The sequence below is a fragment of the Furipterus horrens genome, unplaced genomic scaffold (genome assembly GCF_987537825.1).
Source record: "Furipterus horrens unplaced genomic scaffold, mFurHor1.1.pri manual_scaffold_11, whole genome shotgun sequence".
Lineage (NCBI taxonomy): Eukaryota > Metazoa > Chordata > Mammalia > Chiroptera > Furipteridae > Furipterus > Furipterus horrens.
Window position 1 is genome coordinate 11,541,966 of NW_028327181.1, and position 17,691 is coordinate 11,559,656.

Below are 17,691 nucleotides of genomic sequence, written 5' to 3' on the forward strand. Positions count from 1 at the left end.
CTGCAGGATGCTGTGTGCCTCGTGGTCTGCAACGCAGAAAGGCTGCAAAGAGGGCTTTGGCCACAACCTGCTGTGGAGTCAGGCTTTTCTGGTTCACACACAGCGCAGGCGTGCCCCCCGCCCCCAGCGGCAGCTTAGGCTGCCCACCCAGCACGGCATCCTTGCCTGGGCACTGTGACCCAACAGGCGGCCTGAGGACACGTGCCTGGTGAACGGCCAAGCCAGTCTGTCGGACTCCAACGCCCTTGGCTCTGCCCAAGCTACTGCATGCAGGAGAGACCCTGAGAGTCCACAGAGTCTGGAGTTCAAGCCACGTCCCTGGAGCTCACTGGAGGCGTGAGCGAGGAGTTGGGGAGCACGGGTAAGGCACTGGCCTTGGGTCTGGAGCCCCGTGGTGGATGCCGGGCTCTGCCTCTTCCCTGGCTGTGCTGCCTGAGCGAGTCACTCAGGGCCCAGCTCCTTCTCTGCCAAACAGGAGGAGGCTTGCTCTGAACTTCAGCCAGCTGGTGGGCCTCAAGCTCATTCCCGTGTGAGGCGTCAGCACCTGGGAAAAGAACTGCAGGATTCCATTTCCCTAAATTAGAGGAATCGCTTGATTCTTGGACAAGAGGGGCTTGGGAGAACCTCCTTCTTTTCCCCCCTTTGATTCATCTCAGAGAGGTCAGACTCCCCCCACTTTAAGGGACCTTTAGAGGAGATCTCCCCTGAGAATCTCAGCTACTCCACACCATCAAGAAGTCCTTCCTTCTAGCTAACCCAAGACATGAGTGCAAAGGCCGATTCCCCAGGCCTGGCCCGCCGCAGAGCCCTGTCCGAGGACTGGGCCAGCTCTCAGAGAGACGGTTAGAACCACTTTTGAATTTTTCCCATGACCTCTCCTAAGATAAGACCCTTTTGTCTCTGTCCAGATCTGATCTTCGCATTGCCTGGTCTTGAACAGACTGGAGTTAAGAGAGAAACAGCCCCTTTTCGAGGGTCCTATGGCAGCCCTCTACCAATGTTTTAAATTTCCTCGCCTTCTGCCCCAGAAATCCTTTTCTGGAACCTACCTACGAATACCTGTGTGCAGACCCAGAGACGGACAGACAGGGTGTCTGTGCTGCTGTTGTTTAGAATAAGTGAGGAAAAGGAAAGCGCCATGCCCTGTCGAGTGAGAGGATACCCAGAATTTGTTTTGGAGTAAAAAGGTCTGGAACGTAAATATAGTCAATATTTTCCAACTTGCTTTCCACACGAATGACTTCACGTGATAAATCACTGCAAAGGCGATTTGATCAGCTCCCTTTAACCGACGAGAAAACCATCTCTGCTTAGTGAATTGTTGACGGATGTGGTGCCACAGAAGCGAGGTAACGGAGCTGGTGAGTTGGGGAGAGGTTCCAGGTCCTAGGTTTGGGCTGGTGGCCCCCCTTACCTGTGGGTTGTGGTACATACACCCTCTGGGAGGGGGAGAGGGCTTTGAGCCCCAGGGAGAAGCTGTGATGCGAGGGACTCGCTCATGGAAGTCACCTGCGTGAGGTGTGAGCCCAGCCTGCAGCTCACCTGGGCTTTGGGTATCTTTGGAACGGAGGCAGCTGAGGCTGCCTCGGGGTCAGGTGTGGGGGCCAGAGCAGGTGCTGGGCGAGCTCACGAAGGGAGATCACAGATGGTGGGGCCGGAGGGCCTTTGCGTCATCCCACATGCCCAAGGACATCCTGTGTAGGCACGTCTTTGCAGACTCACGGCATGCTCCTAGGTCCTGCTGGTGGGGTTGTTGGCCACAGGGGCCATGCGTAGCATTTTCAGAGATGCTGCCAAATGACTTCCCAAAATGCGTCACCCAGTTCCATTCCCATCTTGGTCTAAGCGTGTTCCCGTTTTCCCACATCCTTAACAACATTGCTTGGTTTTTGGTTTTTTGTTTGCATCCAGATGTGTTTATTGGGATGGTTCCCACTCATCCCAGCTTGGGTGCTTTGGGCGCTGCTTGCTTCTGAAGGTGCACCCTCTGTCCTCCTGGAGGCTGGCGGAGCCATCCCCGCACAAAACCACGCCTGGGCAGGGCTCAAGACGGGGTGATGCTCCGGCATCCTGGGCGTTTCACACCATGAAACAGGAGCAGGGGCTCTGCACCAGGTGCCCCTTCTCGTGTTTTCTCTCCTCTCTTCTGGAGAGGGATGAAGGCGGACCTTAGCGAGAGGCACGGAGTCTGGGGAGGCCCTCCCGTCTGGAGAGCGACGCTGCTAGTTTTCAGTCTTTCTTCCAATAGGTGAGGAGTGGTGCTCTATTGCGGTCTTAGTTACGGTCTTCTGACTCCCGGGGAGATGGAGGCTTTTCCTTATGGAGTTTCTCTATGAATTACCCATTTCTGTATCTGCTGGTTGGCAACATTTTTGAGCCACAGAGTCCTTTGTCCTCATAAACTCTTACTTTGCCGACATAAGTTGAATGAAAGTGGAGTTACCTCCTGGGAGAGGGGATGGGATACCAGGGGCATCTGCTTGACTCCCTTTGCCCCCAGCAGGGGCTCCTAGGGGAGCCTAACTTGCAAATAATTGCTATATGTAGTCCTATCACTCAAGCTATAAATGGGAAAACTAAGACCCAGGGTCACCTAGAAAGGTAATGGCTGAGGCAAGTCTACATTCCAGACAACCTGACTCTGTCAGAGCTCACTCAGGAAGGTTCCGGAGGCAGATCGATGATCAAAGTTTCTGTGAACGACTGTTCCACAGCTTCCTGCCTATGCTCTTCACTTGTTTCTTGTGTGTTTTGTTGCAATGGCTGGAACTTCTGATTCAATATGATTGGCGGTTGTGGTGGTGGTGGAGGTGCAGGTGATAAAAATGGTCCATGATAGTGGAGGTGGAGGTGGTAGGGGTGATGGTGGTGGTGGTGGTGATGGTGATGATGACGGTGGAGGTGATGGAGGCAGAGGTGGGAGCAATGATAGTGGTGGTAGAGGTGATGGTGGTGATGGTGGTAGAGTTGGAGGTGGTGGTGGTGATGGTGGTGGTAGTGATGGTGGTAGAGGTGGTGGAGGTAGAGGTGAGGGTGATGCTGGTGGTGATGCTGGTGATGGTGGTGGTGGTGATGGTATGGTTGGAGCTGATGGCAGAGCTGATGGTGGTAGTACATATTCTTGCCTGGTTTCTGATCTTAGGGAGAATGCTTCCAAAGTTTTCCAGTGGCCATAATGTCGGCTGTAATTTTCTGGTAAATATCCTTTTTCATGTTAATGAAATTAATTACTTTCTGTTCTTGGATTGCTGAGATTTTGTATTGCAGATAGGTACTGAAGTTCATCAAATTCTTTCCAGTATCTACTATAATGAGACAGTTCTTTTTTTTCTCACCGTAAGGAACGAGATGAAAATGTTCCTAGGAAATCTGAATGAGCTGCTTTTGTCTCAAGGATGGAACTTCCCTCCCTATTATTTCCTTTGCCTGTCTCTTCTTTCTCCCTAAAATGCAGGCACTTTTCAGGGCCCGGGGAGCTGGACACTAGAGGAGGGCGAGGCATCAGAATAGAAATGATCTCCTCGTGCTGGGTCAGCGCTTTCCGCCTGCTCGACTTCTGCTGCTGTTTCCTGTACAAATCCCAGGGGGGGAGCAGCGCCCCCCCACTTGTTCCAGACACAGCCGAGACATTCTGAGGTTGCGTTAAAGGGCCGGTGGCAGACAGACAGGGGGGATCTTGAAGCCTTGCATTCCTCTCCAGGATACCGGAGAGAGGGGACGGCCTGGGGAGGTGGGGAGGGTGTGTGGTGGGGGTGGAACTTTTCTTGGGGGGGGGAGTTGGTTCGGGGTGTGGGGAAAAGGGCTGGTTGCTAGGCAAAATCGGCAGAGATGAATCATGTTCTGGCGTGAGCCGGGTATTGGCTAAAATGCGAAGTTGTTTAAGTTTGTGGAATTTTTTTGTTTGAGCTGGAAAGGAATATGGGTTCATTGGGTCCAATCCCTCATTTTGCAGATAAACTACAAATACAGAGAGGAGGAAAGGTTTGCCCAGGGAGTAAGGAATGGATCTCTTGCCTCCCAGCTTTTTCCAGGGTGCTCACCGTGGGCGCAGGCCTTTGGGAGCGCATCCCATAATGTATGTAGTGACTGTTCTAGGCCTCAGAGATTTAATGGTGAATCCTCAGACACACTCTCCCTGAGCAACATAGTGGGATGACCCAGTGCGTAGGCATGGGTTTCTACATAAGCCAGGGTGGACGGGGTGGCCTGTCTGGGGAGATGACATTTGAGCTGAGACCTGAATAGAGGAGGTGACCTTGTGAAGCTCTGGGGAAGAGGACTCTGGGCAGAGGGGCCAGAAAGTGCAAAGGCCCTGGGGTAGGAATGAGCTCGGGGAGCTTGAGGGACAGAAGGGAGGCCAGTGCTACTGGAGTGGACCGAGCCTGGGCCAGGCAGGGCTTTGGAGGCCAGAGGTTGGCCGAGAGCCTTTGCTCTGCAGGAAGCAGAGGCACGATCTCCCTCCGACTCCTCCTCCTGCCTCCTGCCCCATGGTCCCTGCTGAGGGCCAGTCCTCTGGATGAGTCAGCATCAGTATGCATCTACGGTGTGCCCAGCTGTCCAGGGCACTTTGTTTATATAATTTTTTTTAAAGATTTTATTTATTTATTTTTTAGAGAGAGGGGAAGGGAGGAAGAAAGAGAGGGAAAGAAACATCCATGTGTGGTTGTCTCTTGAGCACCCCCAGCTGGGGACCTGGCCCACAACCCAGGCACGTGCCCTGACTGGGAATCGAATCGGCAACTTCTTTGGTTTGCAGACCGGTGCTCAATCCACTGAGCCACACCAGCCAGGGCTGTCTATGTAACCTTATCTCATCCTGCAACACCCCTCTCAGGTGGTCCACATGAGGACAAATGAAAGAGGCCCATGCTTGTCTGGGACCACTCAGTGCAGGTGTCCCTGACCCAGCCTTGAGCCCTCAGCTTGGTTATCTCAGCCAGAAAGCGACTTGCCCGAACGAGCAGACTGTTCTTTGGTTCAGCAACCTAGAAAAAGAGAGTGGGAAAGGTCAAGAGGAAACCCAGACCCCGGCGGCTGCTCAAGGAGTTTTGCCAGGAAGCAGGGCCACGCTGATCCAAGCCTTTGGGTTAGAATGGATGAGCACCCACTCGACGGGAGAGGGTTCTCAGGGGCTCTGCTGTTGTGGGAAAGTGAGCAAGATTCCGGGGCCGAAGGGCAAAGGGACAGGGGAGAAGCTCCCACAGAGCTCCTTGGCCCCCAGATACCAAGCCCTACAGATGCCTGGGATTCCACCACTGATGATTTATTCATGGGTGGTAAGCATTGCTCTCCTCTCCTCTTCTTGTAAAATGCAAATCTCCTTTGGGGAAAAGAGTGAGAAGAGGAAGTCTCAGATCCAGCAGTGGGATACATTTCAGAGATGGTGAGTGATAGGACCACTCTTAGGAGCCATCGGATCTGGAGGTCCCCAGGGGGCCAATGGAGACTTTTGCTGGGGCTACACTGCTGCCCATCTCCTCCCTTTGCCCAATTCTGTGTTCTTAACTACCCTTTCCCCATGTGTTGGGTCCAGGAACACCCCTGAATAAACACTGAATTTCCACGTCAGAGTTGGCTTCCTGAGGAATCAGACCTGTAACAATGGTGGTGGTGATAGTGGTGATGGTGATGGTGATGGTCATTTGATGGTGATGATAGTGGTGACAGTGGTGACAGTGGGGTAGTGGTGATGATGAGGACAATGAACCATGACAGTATTGAGGATGACTATGGTAGTGATGGTGATGATGGTGGTGATAATGGGGATGTTGGTGATGTTGATGACAATGACCATGGTGGCGTTATGATGATGGTGGTGATAGCTAATATTTATTGAGCACTTATCACATGCCTGGCATTGTGCTTTTTTTTCTTTCTTTTTACTATACAGTCGAGAATTCATTTAATCCTCACAATAATTCTATAACTTAGGAGCTAGTATTTTGCCAATTTTCCAGAAAGAAAAATTGAGGCTTAAAGAAGTTAAGTGCTTAAAATCACATGCAGAGATCATGGCAGAGCTGGGATCAGAATGCAAGCCCCCAAGTCCCCCACCCAAGGTTGTTCCCTAAGGTCCTGAGATCCTGCCCAAAAGGGGCCAGTGACACAGGCTGCCTGTGGTGTTTGGGCAAAGGGAGGTCCAACCCAACCCTTTGTCCCATTGGCCTGAGGCCCCAAGGCCAGGAAGGGAGGCCCCTGGATGCTTTTCGGTACCAAAGCCCCAGGGCAGTAAGCGCGCCCTCACTGGGGATGGGTGGCTTTTGGAGTTATTCTGAGAGCTAGGCTTCTCTGAAGTGAGGCCAGGGCTGGGAGTGTCTACCAGGACATTTCCAAAGATAGCTGGGTGGGGACGGTGCTGGCGGTGTTTGAGGCTGGGCCTGGGGGATAGCTGTGTCCTGTGGTTGGCCAAGCACGGCAGAGATGGCTTGCCTGTCAGCCGTGTGTGACAGAAGTCATGTCTGTGTGTCTCCTGCATGGGTGCAGGGAAGCCACAGCTTTGCTAATTTTGGAGACCTTGCCGTGAGGGCTGGAGGTTATAGTATTTAAAACGTAGTAATGATAGTACTGCTACTAGTAACAGCAGTAGTAATAGTAACGGTAGTTACTATTAGTAGTGCTAATAATAATACCAATGCTAATAGTAATAACGATAATGGCAGGAGAGAATAGAGTGGCAGCCTTGGCCTAGAATGCCGCCTCCACCACTTCCTGGCTATGTGATCCTGGACACGCCACTTTACCTTTTTGTGTCTTTGTCTGTAAAACGAAATAATCATGGCATTGAGGATTTCTGTGACAAGTAAAGGAGGTCCCAGCCACTGTGCCTGGTACAGTCAGGGCTGAAGTTTGGCACAATCATGACACCTGCTGTAACAACCCTGAACTTCTTATTTTTAAAATTAATTTTCTGTATTACCTGGACTTAGTAGGCACTTTGATTTTTTAAAAAAAAGATTTTATTTATTTATTTTTAGAGTGGGAGAGAGAATGAGAGAGAGAAACATTTATGTGTAGTTGCCTCTTGCACACCCCCAACTGCAGACCTGGCCTGCAACCCAGGCATGTACCCTGACTGGGAATCGAACCGGTGACCCTTTGGTTCACAGGCCAGCTCAGTGGCTCGATCCACTGAGCAACACCAGCCAGGGCAACACTGGACTTTTTATGTGCCACGTGCTTTATATGCATGATTTCATTTAATCGTCACACCATCCCGACCTTGTAGGCACTATTACCATTCCCAGTTTGCAGAGGGATAAACTGAGGCTTGGGGTGGTTGAAGGCTCTTGTTAAGGTCACACAGTGGTAGCCAGCATTTGAACTCACCTTGTCTGACTCCAGCGCCTTGGGTTTGCTCTGCTCTGTCCTTGTGCTGCCTGCCTGGGTGGAGATGGTCTTCTCTGGCAGGTGGCTTTTTGAGGAGTTGGCCTATGTCATCTTGGAAGGCGGGGAAAGCAGGCAGACAGGCCAGAAAGAGCCACTGATGGGGCCCACATCCACCTTCTGGTTAGGGCTTGAACTCATTTATCAAGTCTCAGTGGGACCTAGAAGTCTTCTGTCCTGTCATGAGGATGGACACAAAGTCTTCACTCATTTTTTTGAAATATTTTAAAAATTATTAATCTTGGGGAACGGGGAGAGAGAGAGAGAGAGAGAGAGAGAGAGAGAGAGAGAGAGAGAGAGAGAGAGATCGATTTGTTCTTTCACTTATTTATTCACCCATTGGTTGCTTCTTGTGTGTGGCCAGGGAGAGGTGATGGAGGCCTAGACTATGGTGGATGGGGGGGGGGGCAGAGAGGAAGGGATTCAAGCGCTCTTGGAGATGGGAAGGGACACCTTCTCACAAGACTAAGCATCCATCAGAATTTAGCAAACTGCTTTGCAAAGTGCACAGCGTTTCATGGTGATTCCCATCCACGAGTGTACATTGGAGACCCCTGGGGAGCTTTTAAAGAAAACCAGTGCCCAGCGCCCCCGCCAACCCCCTCCACCCCAGTACCGGATTTAACTAGGTATCGGGGTGAAATCGAGCTCCATGATGGCTCAGATGCACAGCCAGGGTGAGGGCCACGCTGTGTGGTGGTGAGTGGCCCGATGAACCAATTGGGCTCATCCCCTTCTTCATGCAAATGCTCAGAGCGCAGGTGAGCCTTTGGTGCGCAGTCAGAACCCTCTGTATGTTCTGCTTGAAGGAAACAGAGTGGGCAAAGTGTGGGCTTTAGGGCCCCCCAGCCCAAGCGAGCTGGCATGAGTCAGTTGACCTCTTGAGCCAAGTTTCCTTGTTTGAAAGCAACCTCGGTGGGTTGTCATGAGAACAGGGTCCCAGATGTAACAGCTGGCACAGAGGCACAGAGCGCGGGTGCCTGGTGGACTACTGTAACTCACGTGTCAAGGTCTCCACGGAAGAGTTCAGGACACTTTTGGAGACTGAATGAACCTCGACTTCAGCTCATCGAAGGGAACATGATGCCCTCGTGTGGTTAGAACTAGATTTGTCTGGGAACAGCAGCGCTTGAATGTAAATTTGAAAAAACACTCTTTTAGCTGCGCCGCCACATATTTTGAGGTTCAGGCTATTCTGGTAATATTGTTTTGATTGTTTATACGAGTTAGCAGCGTCTGATGTGTACAATTCAGCTTTAACTCTCAGAGGGCGTTAACCAGGACAAAAACATCTTATTTAAAAAATCATAAAGGAACGTGGTGGGGAATTGCAGGGTTGTCACATATAATAAAGGAGGGAGAGACCAGCGCAGCCTAGAGGGACTGCGAATTAAATAGTAGACATGCCACACAGGACAACCTGACATGGTTCTACCCGGCAGCGCTAACTTGAGATTCTCATTAAGGCCCAGCTCTCTGTGGTCTCTGCAAGCTGTGTGCGGACGGAGCAGTCTTTGAAGTTCCAGCCCTTCCCCAGAACCCAGAGGACTTTTATTTTTATATACATATTTAAAAAGGAGGTATATTTAAGAGAAGAGGCAGCTAGCTTACGCCTGAGCAAAAAAGCCACCATCAGGAAAGACAAACACATTGACTTTGGAAGAGCTGGAGGATTTGAGACTGTTAGCTACAATTCCAATGCCATGATTTTCATCAGAAAATTAGGCCTCCTTTAGTGGGCTTTTAGCTGGTGCGTGCCTGGGAAGGCCACCGCCCGCCTGCCAGCCCTGGGGGAGGGAAGGGTGGAGGGACACTGATTGCAACGGATGCTGTTCGTGCCTGAGCCAGGGATGGGTTTCCAGCCTCAGCTCACTGAACAGGTGCACACAGATCAGGAGACTCGAACTGTCACACCTGCGCAGGGCAGAGCTTGGGACAAAAGGCTCGGCCCAGCAGCCCAGACCTACAACACAACCCTGGGCCAGAACTCTGTATTTTAAACTCATTCCCCAGGATCTCTTTACCTGTGCTTGGTCCACAGCTTTAGGGTCTTGTCTAAGCCAGCATTTGTCAATTTTCAGCATTTCACAAATTAGCAAAATTACAGAAAGAATCTGCTGCCTCACTTTGACAGGTCTATTATTATTATTATGTTGCCAAGAGCAACCAAAAGTGATGGCCGTCTCCTTTCACCTTCATCCTTGTCTCCTGAAATATTCGGCTTTGTAAAAACCTCCGTACATAGTCTTTACCACCCAGTTTGCTCAGAAAGGTGTGTGTGTTATCAGGGTCCAGTACTTGGTAACCCCAAGGGTGCTGGCAGCACTTTGAGGTGAGGTATCCAAGAGACAGGGCTTAGCAGAGGAAAACAGTGTCTTACATTCTTTTATTATATATATATATATATATGCAGATCTGTTTTATGTACAATACTTGGTTCTAGCAAATGATAACACCAAGGCATTCTATTTGTTATCGTCCCCCAAACTGACCTCTGTGCACTTCATGGACTAGCAAAACTGGAGACTTCACTACTGATTGCAGTTTTGAGGCCATACACACGATTTGAAATAAACATAAACTGGAACAAGGCGATTAAAGGGGGCTGAAAGAAACCACGGGATGCAGAACAATGCAACTGTGTATTTGGCTTGCATCAGAGCCACAATGGGGACAGCAAGCGTGTGCAGGGCTCCCGCCGTGGTGTGAGGAACGCCCGAGCTCTGCGCAGCTGCACGGCGGTGGGTGTGTCCTGCGGGAGGCTTCGCTCAGAACTCACTTCTTCTCCGCCTCTCCTTTCTTGGGTTCTTGTTTCAGTTTGTAATCAGCCAGGGCGGCCTTAATCGCATCTTCAGCCAGCACTGGAAGGAAGGGAAGGAAAGAGAGCCTAAGTTTCTAAACAGAGAGAGAGTCTCAGGAAAGGGATTTCTGAGAGTCGGAGGGCAGGGTGCTGGGCAGGGCTGGACCGTCCCCCAGCCAGGGTGCTGGGGTGGAGCAGGCCGGGGGACTGGCCGTTTCCTGAGCCAGGTTCCTCCAGTGTGGCTTTGGAGACAGAGTTGGGGGTTAAACACCTGGGATCCCAGGTTAGGTTCTGAGACTCTGAGGACCCACTTTCTCTTCTGTAAAAGTGGACAATTGTGCTTTTCTTGCTGGGACTGTGTGAGGACTTACAAAACATGGCTGGCACATAGTAGGGACAGAAATGCTAGTTCTCAGCTGCTCACTGGGGAGACTGGAGAGATGCAGGGATGCTGGTTAAGCTGGCTGACAAAACATAGGTCACATCACTCTCTAGTGATCCTAACTTTGAACACTTACTTAGGAGTGAAGTTATGGAGTAAAATAAAAATCGAGGGAGCTGGAATGACAGCGCAAAGCAAGCCAGGGGCAGACAGCCTTAGCTCAAGGTTTCAGCACCCCCAAGGCCGAATGAGAAGGCCGGGCTTTTTCTGAAGCAGTGTGAAAATATTTACAAGCTATGGCATTTGTTCACGGATCCTTGAAATTCCAGCCCAAGTGGAAAGAACTCGGGGCTGAGCGACGTCCTAAAGACTGTGTCAGCACACCCTGCCCCAGCGCTCAGTTCTCCCATGAGCCTCCCCTGGCGAGAGGCCTGGCTCTGCTGATTTTTAACTAATTTGGTCAGTAAACCTCCATCACTCTGTTAAGGCTGCCGATTCTCCTCCCTCCTTTCCCAAGAAGGCTGAGAGAAGATGGAAATGGCTTTAGACATAAGACAGACTGAACTGGACAGCCAAGTGTCAGCCTCAGGCCCCTGGGCTTTCTTATGGCAGCACGTCGGGGAATACCGTACAGCGGGGCTCACTCATGCCGCAGATGCAGACCCCGGCGGCTCCCACGTGGGGACAGGAGGTGATGGCGCACAAAGCGCACAGGATTGTGGTGAGAGCGGGGCCTCTCCTCTGCCGGCCCTCACTTCCCTACAAAGGGGCGGGGACAGCACAGACTCTGTCTCCCTTAGGAGCCGTGTGATGGGTCCTTTAACCTGAACCCTGTTCCCTCCTCTGGAAGGTGGAGGCAATGGCACCTTCTGTGGCTGGGAGGGTGTTCCCGAGGTTCACAAACGGTGCTGTGCAGTGCTCAGCCTGAGCCGGGCACATACCACCTCCGTGACTCTCCCAGAGGTGGCTGCGGGCCCTCTGGAGGTTACTAGGACGGACTCCGTGACCACAAAGGACTCGCCACCACGCTGTCGCCAATGCAGGCTGACTCCAGCACAGGGTGCCTCCCCGCTGCCCGGCCCGCTGGCATTCCGGAGGGCGGGCACTTACTGGAGCAGTGCAGCTTCACGGGCGGGAGGCACAGCTCCTTGGCGATATCTGTGTTTCTGATGGTCAAGGCTTCCTCCACCTGAGAGGCGTATGGGAAAGAGAAGCAGTGTTAGCGATGCTCTGTCTGGAGGGACAGATGGCAAAAAAAAGGAAAGGCCCTCAGGACAGGATGTTGGGGGATGGTTTCTGCTAATAACCCCATACTAAGGCCAGAGGACCTTCTCAGGAGCCCCGCCCCACCCCCCACGTGTCACAGCTGCAGGTGGGAGTCTCAGGTGCGAGTTGTCCGCAGCTGCATTGCCTGGCTGGGCTCAGCAAGGCTGGCACAGACACTTCTATGAGCCAAGAAGAGAACCTGTGAGAAGTCTCTTAGGAATCCGATTTGCTGGAGACCAGAAACATGAGTCCTTTTTTAAAAAAAAAAGGCAGTGGCTTCCTATGCTGGCTTTGTGAACATCAGCTTCTCCGATGTCCTTATATCAAATGTTCAGAAAAAGTCCCTTCAACTAGAAGTGCTGATGGCACTGGGAGGTGGCAGAGGCGCCAGGCAGGCTGGTGGCACTCCAGCACTGGGGCAGTGGCACAGACAGGTCTGGGGATGAGACCTCCCAGTAGGCTCTTCTTCTGCCCAACAGATGGGAGAGGACGCCTGGGGTGTGGTCGCGAGCCCGAGGGCAGGACAACAGGCAGGCAGTTCCTTGCCCTGTGGGACAGTCCCACCAGCTTCAGAAAAGCCAGACGTCCCCATCTGTCCCCCTCATCTGCCAATTCGGCTAACTCCACTGAATTATGAATTAAGTTGTTTCTGGAAACTCAGATTGGCGGATCTCAAGGTCAAAGAAAGGCCCTGTTCCCCCACTTTCTGATCACAACCCATGGCCCCTGAGGGTCAGGTCCTGGGAGCGCAGGTGCCCTGTCTCCTTTTTTCCCCTTTCCCTGCAGACACTTGTTGACAAGTCACTGCAGAGCCAGCCTCGTGCCAGAACAAGTCAGGAGCGTGCCTCCTTGGCCCAAAGGAGCTTGCCAGTCAGAAGGCCCCGAGCCCCAGAGCAGGAGGCGCGCGGACCCGCGCTTTGCCCCAGAGCTGCCCAGCTCCCCACTCACTCTTCTCGGGACTCAGCCACGTCCCCTGGGGCTACAAGGACGAGCAGCCTGCAGCTTGGCTTTTCTGAGAGGTTTCAATGACGACTAGAGTTTAGGAAGTCCGGTTCTTCACTGGGCTTGGGAACTTCTTCCCCAGCTGCTGGGGGAAGAGCTTTGGCAGGGAAAAGGATGCAAAAGCTGTTCCGGCCTTTTCTCCGCCCTCAGAGGGCCCGCGACCGGCCGCCTGGACCGCTGCTGGGATGTCTGTTCACTCTGCCCCTACCCCCACGTGTTTTTGCCTCTTCAGCCCCTCTGCTGGCACAGGCCAGTCGGTTATTTCAAGAATCCTTAAAAGCCACCCACAATCCTTCCCGCAGCGCAGGGGAGGAAACAAACAGGGAAACAAACCACTATACAATGCCCCCTGACCTGACCGAGTCCTGAGACATTATGACAACACCAGCAACCTTGGGGAAAGCCAACCATTTCTTTTAAGCTCTATTTTGTTAGATGGAGAGGTGAGGATCTTTTTTATATTTAATTAGAAACAAAACACCATGGAAACCCCCAAATAAATACATGGACAGCAAAGACCCCCCCCCACCCCGAAAACTAAAAAACAATAATAAAATTATTCACTGTTTCCAAGGTGAAGAATTTAATAAAAATCTGGGTAGGAGAAATCTAAAAAAATTCTTAAATGATATTCAGAAAAAAAATCATAGTTACCGTTCTTCCCGCACCCATTAGATCCTTCCCTTAACCGAGAGCCACGCTTGGGGAACACGTGACCTAATTCCGTCAGATTTGCGAGCAGCCTTACCGTCTTTCCTTTCACCCACTCCGTGGCTAACGAGCTGGAGGCGATTGCAGAACCGCAGCCAAACGTCTTAAACCTGGCATCCACGATCTTCCCCTTTTCATCCACTTGAATCTAGAGAGGAGACAGCTGGCAGGCCACTCGCAGAGGCGTCCCGGGGCTCTCCCCAGAAGCTCTGCTCTTGCTTTCCCCACTTTAAGTCTTGGCATCAACTACCGAGTTCGCTTTGAAGAGTTCAGTGATGGGAAGTTAAATACAGGGACGATGACACAGAATTATATAGGCCTAGCTGGTAAAGATGAGCTGAGAAATATGCCCCCTCGCAGTTTTTCTGTAACCCTAGCCTGCTTTTCCCTATGAAGTTCTGCTCACGGCTGCCTGTTGATCTGCCTCTCAAGCACTGGGAGAGGCTACACTCCAGGCCTCTGGTTAATGCTTTTTTCTTGGACACCAAGTTGCATAAGAGCCTGCCTTGTTTCTGTTTTCTAAGACAGGTATGAAGACGCTGGCAAGCTGCCCACCCGCACGATGAAGCAGGCTGTGGACAGAGCTATGGTTTACCCAAAGTACTGGTCACTACCTTCCTGCCGTCTTCAGTGTAGGGGGGGTCTGATTTATTGGATTTCTCCTGTCACTGGGGCTTGCTAGCTCACCTGGTTTTCCTTTGGTTAGTAAAATTCACAGAACCTTTTACTTAACTGATGATGGAACTGAAGCTGACTCAGTGGGTGGAACAGTGTGATCAGTTGATGGTACCAGAAAGAGTCAGCACAGTACACCAGCAGAAGAACTATGAGCCAGGCTCTGCTCTGATCGTTTATAACAGTTCCCAGGCATCAAAATGGAGACCAAATGAAATGGTGTACATAAATGCTCCATAAACTGTGCAAACACACAGATTACCGTTATTACTGTGAAAGAGGAGAACCAGCTGTACCTGTAATTTCATTACATCACCACATGCTGGAGCCCCCACCAATCCAGTTCCAACATTTTTAGACGACTTGTCAAGAGACCCCACATTTCTGGGATTTTCATAGTGATCAACCACCTGAAATGAGATAGTAAAGAGAAGTCACAATCACTCTTTTTTGGTACTGACTTGATGGTAAGCTTAACGTCAGGCACCTGAGCCTGGCAGTCAATCCCTAAACACCAGTTTCAACCTCATGTTCGTGAGAACCATTTGTGACCCAAGTCTTTTTGTATCTGCTTTCCAACTACCTTAAGAGAGTTGTGATACTGGAGGAGAAGCATGTCTTAGTTCTATAGGCCTTTTTTATTTAAACTACACATAATTATTTGATCTTTACCCACCTAAATCGCCAGATTTGGGCTCAAAAGGCACTTGTTATTTCCTAATAAAATTACTCTCAAATTACTACTCAAAAATTCTAAATTGCTATGGTTCATACATTGAACGCTTTTCCAGAAGCCTCGAGGGCACTGGTACAGAGGAACGATGCTACGAACGTGCCCGATTCTGTGTGACGATGAAGTCAGTCCCATCACCGCCACAGGGCCCTGCGATCGGCCCGGCGCAGCAGCGCACCCCGGTGGCGGAGGGCGGCCGGCCCGAACGGAGTCAGCGTGTGCTGTCAACAAAACACACCCCCGGGCGGGGCCGGAGCAAAGGCCTTGCTCCTAGATGAGCTGAAGCCGAAAGGGAATTTTACCGTCTGCTCAAACTGGCACCCAGACGACTCTAATAGCCTTGAGATTTTTAACCAGTTAGTCCTAAGTATACCGGTCGTCAGTCCCTCTTCCCCCACCGATCCCGCACGGACGCTGACTCCAAGCCCAAGGACCTACAATGTATTAGTCCAATCCGGACTTTCTGCCCCACTTTGAGGTGCCGCGTTCTTGAGTTAGTTGTTTGCAGAGCGTTAGGAGTCCTCGGTCTAAGGGACTTTACACCCCCGGTAGGCCGGGGCTGCAAATGACACACCGATCCCTATGCCCCGCCCCCAAACAAGCCATGAAAATAAAAACAGGACTTGGTTTCGCGTGTGACTCCACTCGGAAATAAATGGTCTTCATGTGCTAGGGACCATGCCGAGGGCTCCACAAGCATGATCTCTTGTACAGCGCTGCTAAGACAGCCAGTTTACAGATGGGGAAACAGGCTCAGCCAAGGGCAGCGACTCGCCCAAGGTCACCTGGCCAGGGCAGCAGCCTGGCTGAAGCCAGAGCCCGCCCGGGCGTGTCTGTTCCAGGAATCGGGCTGGCAGGTCCTAACAGGACCTTCCTTCCTGGGCTGCTCGGATGTTTAAAGGCTGGGATGCACGACGGCAGCCAGCGGCAGGGCCTACGGAAAGTTACTTTTATTTCATGCGCGGACAGTGTCACTGCGCAGCGAGGGAGGTTGAGGCAGAGTCGCGCGAGGGAGCGGCCCCTCTATCCCGGGTCGGGCGCCGTCGCTACCCCGGGCCTTAGCCTGGGCTCCCCAGGTGGCGCACAATCCCGCGGCCACTCCTCTCTAAAATGGGCCTCCGTGCGGCGCCGGCACGCCCGAGTCCCCTCGGCAGTCCTAATACTCCCCCGATCGACCCCCGATCGCTGCGCACCCCACGCTCCACCTCGCCCACCCCTACCTTCTTGTGATAAAGCCGGGCCGGAGCTGACAGCTCCCGGGCCGGGAGGCGCGGGCTCTGGAGCAGCAGGGCCGACGCCGCCCGCCTTAGACGGCCTGCTCCAGCCGCCGCCATCTTGCGGCCTTGCGCTTGCGCAGGCCAAGCACCGCAGCAAAGGAAGGAGCGCTCCCGAGAGTGGGCTCCTAGCTTAGTGCGCGCGCCCTCTACGACGTCACCGCGATTTCGCGCCTGCGCCTTTCCGCTCCGTGCGCTCGTCGGCGTTTGACCACGCCCCTTGAGGAGAAGGCGGGGCGCGGAGCGGGAAGGTCTCAGCTCTGTGGAAGGCAAGTCCTCGTTGCTGGGTACTGGGTGTAAGAGGGTGTAGCTCAGCCTGCTGTGCAAGAACCAAGTTTATGTCCCCAGAGCCCGCCGCCGGAATAAGGCACAGAGGAGCAACCAGTCCACCTTTCTTAACCCTAATTTGCAGTTAAAGACATTTAATTTCAGAACGGTTTGGTAACTTGTCCAAGGTTGCTCAGTGTTAGTCATTTGGGATTCAAACAGACAATACTGAGTTAGAATACTGGTTTTCTCCTTCCTGATTGGGTGACTCTAGGCAAATGACGTTAGCTCTCTAAGCCTCGATCTTTTGTAATCTGTAATTCCAGGACGGTTCTTTCATTCTTGGGCAAATATGTGTTGAGTACCTACTATTGAGTCAAGGCGCTATACTAGGCTTTGGGGATCCAACGGAAAGACACAAATCCTGCCTCATTTAACTTGTTCGTGAAGGAGGAAGGCAAAAAAATAAACACACCTATACTTTCCTACCTCAAAATGGGAAGCTTAACTAGGAAGGAACCAGCACCCTGTCCTTTAAAAAAACATGTATGTCTATGTGTCTATTTTCTGTGTAAACAACACTAAACTCAATTTCTATGACAATACCTGGCCATTGAGAGTTTCTAATTAAGTGATTAGTAATTAATTTATTACACTGGCTTGCAGAATATGGTTTTATAAAACGAGAAATCTCACACGTGTATTTTAGGCACCAAGCATAACATAAAAGGAAGGAATCTCTTTGGGAAATGGGTTTTTCTCATGAATGGTGCAATCGACCCCAAAGACTTTGGGATTTTTCTACGTTTGAGGTTCAGTTGTTGGTCATACTTGAACCACGCGCCACATCAGACTAGGCGGTAAGAAATTTATTCCTAGCATCATTTTGCCCTTCCCAAGATGGCGCCAAACCCTTTACTACAGTCATCACGCTGCCTCCATGATTTCCTCTAATGGCCTCCACTTCCTGTCCAAAGACCCAACTCTGTCCGACGTTGGGACGGAACACATGCCGTATTAGTGAGTTATTTTTCCTCACGAGAACTTTTAAAAAAGTAATGAAAATAAAATAAACTGCGTGTATTTAGGTATTTCCCCGTCACCCAAGGCTCACATTTCCCCTTCCGGTGACAAGTGAGCGAGGTTTTGATCAGGCGCGCGCCGCGGGCAGCTTGTACTTCGGCGGGTCTTCGGCGGC

The 17,691-nt window shown here is 51.6% G+C and overlaps 1 protein-coding gene across 1 annotated transcript; it reads right to left on the reverse strand.

Annotated features, from left to right (window-relative positions):
• Positions 1 to 10,134: 10,134 nt before the first annotated feature.
• On the reverse strand, positions 10,135 to 16,370 carry ISCU (iron-sulfur cluster assembly enzyme). The gene is made up of 5 exons (XM_090292198.1): positions 16,173 to 16,370; positions 14,516 to 14,629; positions 13,582 to 13,692; positions 11,676 to 11,754; positions 10,135 to 10,244 (listed from the first exon to the last, which is right to left on the reverse strand). Exons 1-5 carry the CDS (start codon positions 16,284 to 16,286, stop codon positions 10,159 to 10,161), a joined length of 504 nt encoding a protein of 167 aa, XP_090148324.1. The 5' UTR covers positions 16,287 to 16,370; the 3' UTR covers positions 10,135 to 10,158.
• Between the last annotated feature and the right edge of the window lie 1,321 nt (positions 16,371 to 17,691).